At 36.3% G+C, this 6,700-nt stretch overlaps 1 protein-coding gene across 1 annotated transcript; it reads left to right on the forward strand.

Annotated features, from left to right (window-relative positions):
• The first annotated feature begins 4,552 nt into the window (after positions 1-4,552).
• On the forward strand, positions 4,553-6,406 carry GJE1 (gap junction protein epsilon 1). Its single transcript, XM_031679848.2, has 3 exons — positions 4,553-4,591; positions 5,258-5,440; positions 6,011-6,406. Exons 1-3 carry the CDS (start codon positions 4,553-4,555, stop codon positions 6,404-6,406), a joined length of 618 nt encoding a protein of 205 aa, XP_031535708.1.
• The last annotated feature ends 294 nt before the right edge of the window (positions 6,407-6,700 follow it).

A 6,700-nucleotide genomic window follows, 5' to 3' on the forward strand; every position in this document is an offset into this window, starting at 1 on the left:
TGAAAACTTGGGAATGTTAAACGTATAATGCTAATACACTCAGTTTGTAGTCATCACTAAGTTATCACTAAGAGTATGAATCGTGTACACATAGCAAATGCTGAGACCTAAGTTTCTCATTTTGTAATGGCAATTTGTGGTAATGTCAGATAAGAGCCCTCCAAAGTCAGATTTACTTGATGCAGTCTGTCCCACACTGGGAGAATCTGTGAATTGAAGAATTATCCTAATGCACCTTTAGGTTTATCTAGAAATTACTCTTAAGAGAACTGTCCATGTTTGAAGAACTTTTGGAATATGTAGACTATTCAAAAAGGGTCAAGAAGCATAGACACTTTGGGGAAGTTGATGTGAATCTTAGAGTTAAGATATAGTCCATCTTCTGGCACGTGTGAAGATGAAAACCTCAGCTACCTGGAGGTATATTTTAGGCTTATGGGCCACATGGTCTCTGTTGCAACTATTCAACTCTTACCTTGCAGCACAAAAGCAACCACACACAATAGAGAAGTGAATGAGCACGACTATTGCCACGGTAAAACCTCATCTTACAAAACGAATGGCTGATCCACGGGCAATAAATAGTTCACTGACCCCTGTCCTAGGGATAAAAATATCAGAAATGAAAAATGCCCTCAAGATTAACTTCAGATGAGATTCTGTAAAAGAAAAGATCTGTGAAATTAACATAGTAACTATTTACAATGAAACACAGTGAGAAAAATGATTTATAGAGAGAATCGAGTATGTTTGGGAATGTATCAAGCAGTCTAATATAAATACATATATATTCTTATATACATACATATGTGAGTGTGTGTATGTCCCAAACAAGAGTTCCAAAACAAGAGATGAAGGAAAAAAAAATTTGAAGAAATCAATAATGGCTGATTTTTTTCCCCAAGTATACTGAAAACAAATCTCCAGATCAGAGAGCTCAACAGATTCCAAGTGGCTGAGGAAACTAAGGTTTAGAGTTGTTAGGTAATTTTCCCACGGCATTTTCATGACAAGCTATGATTCAAATCCATGTTTGCTGATTCAAGAACCCAAGTTTTCACCTGTTCAGCTTCCTCTCAAACTTAACAGAATGACTGCGTCCTTCTATCATATCATCATTTGTTATGGAGATACAACAAGAGCAAACAAAATCACAGTTGTTGAGAAACCAACTATGTATCAAGCACTGTGCTCCATGTTATCTCATATGGTCTCATTTAATGACAATATTTCTATTAGGTAAGAATAATTTTCCCCACTTTACAAATGGAAAAACTAAAACTCGAAGTTCATGTGGAATATTTAAATAACAACCAATAACGATAGCAAAAGACATACTCAGGTCTTCTGGATTTACAGACTGTGTTCTCCAGTAGAGCTTGGCTACACAGATGGAGTAGCTGAAAAAAAAAAAAAGGCGTATGTATTACATAACTAGAAGCCATGTAGTGCAGTTTAGGAATATTTGAAACAAACTCATTGATAAAGAAGGAAAATGAGGCCTTCAATTTAATCATTAGGTTAAGTAATTACTGGTATCATACAAATTGCTGATAATAAATCTCAGAGCTAACACAATAGCTCTAAATATGGTTATAAGACTTAAAATCAGAAAAACGTGTAAGTTGTGAAATTACTTAGAAATCATAGAATCCAGTTTATTCCTTTCGGAGAAGTGGAAACACAACCCAAAAGTTAAATAACTTGCTTAAAATAACATCATTGGCTATTGACCTTTTCTTCTAAGCCATACCCAATTCCATTCCAGAAAACATAAATTATTCATACAGAAACACAAACCCAATTTTGGCAGGTCAGAGATTTCAATGAGATGCGAATTGGTTAAGGGTTGTGATTTATGAATTGAGGCAGCTATCCAGATTGCCTTATCTCAGCTGTCCTTCTGTGAAGCATACTGTTGTGAATCCCTAAACTGACCTCTATTCCATCCCATCAACAGTGGCTATCTCATGTAGAGGAGGGTAAATTACTGTAACAGTGCAAAACTTACAGATCATTTCTCCTTGTTGGCCAGATATAAAATAAGCCAAGATAGTTTGTGACCCTACTCTGAAGGATAAAACATAAATCATGCCTCTTTTAAAGCAAATTCTCAGCGATATACACATGAACTATATACAGATATACATACATACATACACACACACACACAAACACACACATACGCACACATGCTCTTATGTAAGACCCATGAAGGCAGGGCCACATCATAGTCACACATTTATGACAACCTACACAGCAGTTGACACTGGAGATGCTCAGTATTTACTGAGTGAATGAAAAAAAATGGGTGAATAAGCACAAACACATAGAAAAGCATAGCTCTAGAGCAATATATATAATCCGATGTTAAAATATTAATGTAGAGCAGATTACTGAACAGTCACAATAAAAAGCACGTATGGATTGATTTTCATATGTAAGCTGTCATGAGTAGGGCTTTTCTACCCTTTTATTTTATTCAGTCCTGTCTTGGTTTCTGCACAAAACTAGAGGTTTATCCCCTTTCTTGCATAGACCACAAAGGTCTTTTTTTTTTTAAAGGTCTTAAATGTCTTGAATTTCAGAAATTTTAGGACACCAAGAATATCTGTCAAAAGCTCATACATGACTTCCAGGGTTTAGATTAGTACTGGAAGGCAGTAGTGACTGGTAAGGGTCAGCAATTTGCGTGTGTGTCTATGGTAGTAGCAGCAGGGGTAGCAGCAGTAATTCTGAGCTTGCCTCCACCCCACTATCTGAAGTTAGAAGCTTTAAGCAAGTTTGAGAAAGCAAACTGGTATGCTTGCCTCAAATTTTAGGCCATTTACTCTGGAAACTGATAGAGATGTCCTGGTCATTTTTAAAATCTTTGGGACTGCGAGAGCAGAGGTAGTTTTAAAGATTAGATGCACTCAAAGCCCATTACGGTTCTCACATGCATGTGTGGTCAGTCGGCAGATCAGCTGCCAGGGGGATTATCTAGGATGACTTCACTCACATGTCTGGTGGTTGGCAGGCTCTGCCTGGAATGATTAGGGTGACGAAGGCACATGTTTCTTGTCATTTTGGAGAAGAGCCCAGGCTGCTTATTATGGTGGGGATTGTAGAGTTCCCAAAGCAACAAGAATGGAAAAGCTCAAACATGCAAGAGCTTTTCAAGTCTCCACTTGATTCGTGGTTGCTAATGTCCCATTGGCCAAAGCGAGTCTCACAGCAAACTTGGGTTCCATCTCTAAATGGGAAGATCTGAACTCACATTCCAATGGCATGGATGTGGAGGAGTGAAGAATTTTCAGTGATTTTACAATCTATCACGGGACTAGGGGACATTAATTGAATAAATCTAATAGTCAAGAATTTTTCCTGTTTCAAAATGCAACTTGAGAATTATGGATATTCTGCTTTAGAGAAAATCAGAATATACACCAATTTCTCTTACTTTGCAGTTCTGGGAGGTCATTATATTGCCTATTTTTACTTTTTCCTATCTAGTACAGCAGTCTCATTCAACAAGGCCACTGCCACTTGCTTATTGTTTATAATTACATACATTACGCAGTCACATCTCTGCTTGTTGAGGAGAGCAATGAAATTGTCTAGAGTACAACTTTCGCAGATCCAAACAAAATAAAGATGAGAAAGGCAGGTGAACTGAAAGCAGGTTTGATCCCCCAGTGGCTGTATGGCATCATAGGTGGCTGAAGACAGCAAGCAGAGTTATCAGTCAGAAGGCAGCTGCTTGTCTGTCTTGGCCCCAGCTCATCTCCAGCACGCGAAACGACCTCTAGTGGATGATGTATCTACTGAAGAACAAAAGGAAGGGACGATGGATTTGTCCACGTGATTTGCGCTAGATCCTGGTCTTATCTTGGTTAGATCTAACTGCAGATTTTTCCATGTGTGTGGTAAGCATTCAGCAAAAAATACAGATACAGCAACACGTCAGTAATATTCAAGGATGTACTGGCTATCATAGTCAGCATAACAAGTTCTTGAACTTCCCAGAAATCAGTTTTACTCCACGGAAAAAAAAAGAAAGAATCAGGAATACTTCCCAGGTACATAGCTTTTCAGACATCCCTAAATGGAATCCAAATATATATATATATATAACTTGAAATTTCAGAGAAAACGCTAAGCTGAAGGATCCACTGGTTCACATACAGGCGATTCTGAGGTAATTGAGAGGCACTGAGAGTCAGAGCCCTTGCCGGGCTGGCCTCCTGCTTTGCTGGCACTCCCGTCTGGCTGGCTGGCTATGCTGACAGTGTAAGTCAAGGGATTATTCCATTGACCACATGCCCAGGCTTTTGTTTCTTTGTTTTTGTTTTGTTTTGGGAGGGAGATAGGAAAGTTAACCGGGGCCCCAGAGATCTATGAAAAAAAAAAAAAAAAGACCAAAAAGGAGGAGGGGAGAGAATTGTGCAGTGATAAGTGCTTTCTGCTGTAAAAGTCATGACAGAATATGAGTTTGATTCTGGCGGAAGCAAACTGGAAATGTGGGTCAAGAATTAACCCACAGGAATGCCGGGGTAACTTCTCCTGAGACATGTCTCTAAATTACATCAAAAACTTCTATGAAGGATGTGTAAGTATTATACAAACAACAACAACAGCTATCGTATGAGTCTTATCTGTGTATTTTAACCTGATTTGCATGAGTGCTGATGAATAAGGTCTTGTGTACGGAAAACAATGTAAATATGAACCGTATGCTTCAAAATATCCTAAATTTAAAACTATAACTAGAATAATTTAGGAAGTACTTGTAGCTGCTGGTGCTGTAAAGTACCTCGCTCTCTCAATTAGATAATTGAGAAGTAGAATATAAGATGTAATGACTACTAAATAAACAGTATTTGGTTGTAAAGGTAATGTGCAGAGTTTAATATTGGATTTGTTATCTAATTTTCCCGAAAAGGCACTTAGATGTTCTAAGATTATCTTGATTTTATTGCAAAAGGATGAGAGGGGTAGGGGACATTAATTGAATTCAAACCTTTTTACAAATTTCCAAAAATTACACATTTGATTAGCAACAAGTTCTTGTCTGACTGTTTTACTTCATATCTTCATAGTAAAAAGGGTAGGAAATCTCATCATGCAGGATTTGAATTGGGTTTGATGACCTCTAAGTTTCTATCTTGCTTCAAAACTTTATGATCTTAAAATTTTTTAAATGTGGTAATGAAAGCATCCTTTAAAATGTCCTCCTTTAATGTTTGTTTTCTTTTTTTCTCCTAAAACCTAACAGATGAAGCCTCCCACCGTGATCGGTCAATTCCACACTCTTTTCTTTGGCTCAGTCCGAATGTTCTTCCTTGGCGTGCTAGGCTTTGCAGTCTATGGGAATGAGGCTTTGCACTTCAGTTGTGATCCAGACAGGAGAGAAATAAACCTCTTCTGTTACAATCAGTTCAGGCCAATCACTCCACAAGTAAGTTTTTCTGTGTGCACAAATACAAAACTTACTCAACAGAGGATAAAATTGTTTTCTTTTTAAATAGAGAATAATGTCATAATAAGACAAAGACTATCTTAACAGGTACTGTTTCTAGAATAATTAGGGTTTTTTAAATTAGCTGTATATGTCAAGTAAATTAATTTGAGCTGGTTGAGAGTTTCTTCCAAGTTTAGCATTCTATTATCTATTGATGTTAGAGTTACACTCCAGGCCTGTAATTAGAAAATAGAAACCGGATAGCCACTAAAATAAAATACTCCATCATTGTTAGTAATTAGTAGGCAATGACACTAAAATATGACTACTTTTTCACAATTGCTAAAGTGTTTAAAGTTTAAAAAAAAGTTTAAAGTCTTAAACATTTTAGTAATTAAATGAGATATGTTCAGCATTACTACCTTCATTATATTATTTTTATCGTTTATACAACTTACAAAACTTAGAATTTTAAAATTAGCCTCTCTTGAAGATCAAGGAATTTTTTAGTGTATTTCTTCATTACGTGGTGATTGATTTGACTAAGATGTTTCTGACATACTTTAGGTGTTCTGGGCATTACAACTAGTGATTGTCCTGGTTCCTGGAGCTATTTTCCATCTTTATGCTGCATGTAAAAGCATCAATCAAGAATGCATTCTTCAAAAGCCCATCTACACTGTAATTTATATCCTCTCTGTTTTATTAAGAATTAGTCTAGAGGTGGTAGCATTTTGGCTTCAGATTCACCTATTCGGTTTCCAGGTAAAACCTCTCTACCTGTGTGATGCTGTGTCTCTTGGAAAAAAATTTACTATTATAAAATGCATGGTGCCAGAACACTTTGAAAAGACCATTTTTCTCATCGCAATGTATACATTTACTGTAATTACAATAGTATTATGTGTTGCTGAGATTTTTGAGATCATATTTAGAAGATTATGCCTTCTAATGATGCAATGACCAAAAAGTTGATTATCTACTGTCATGCCACAGTTATTTATCAACCATTTTTATTTAGTTTTATCTTATTCAGTGAGTATCTCAATTTCAAACACAAATATCTGTTCTTTCAACTGACTTCAGTATGGGTGAAATTTATGTCTAATAGAAATTATAATACTAAGTTCTAAGGCAGGGATTCTTGAATAAACATTTCATTTCATTTTAATTTTGTCACACATTAGGAAATATACATGGAACTAATGTTAACTCATTTTTAAATAGTAGTTTTACAGAGTTCTTTCATATACAACA

Source organism: Vicugna pacos, chromosome 8 (genome assembly GCF_048564905.1).
Source record: "Vicugna pacos chromosome 8, VicPac4, whole genome shotgun sequence".
NCBI lineage: Eukaryota > Metazoa > Chordata > Mammalia > Artiodactyla > Camelidae > Vicugna > Vicugna pacos.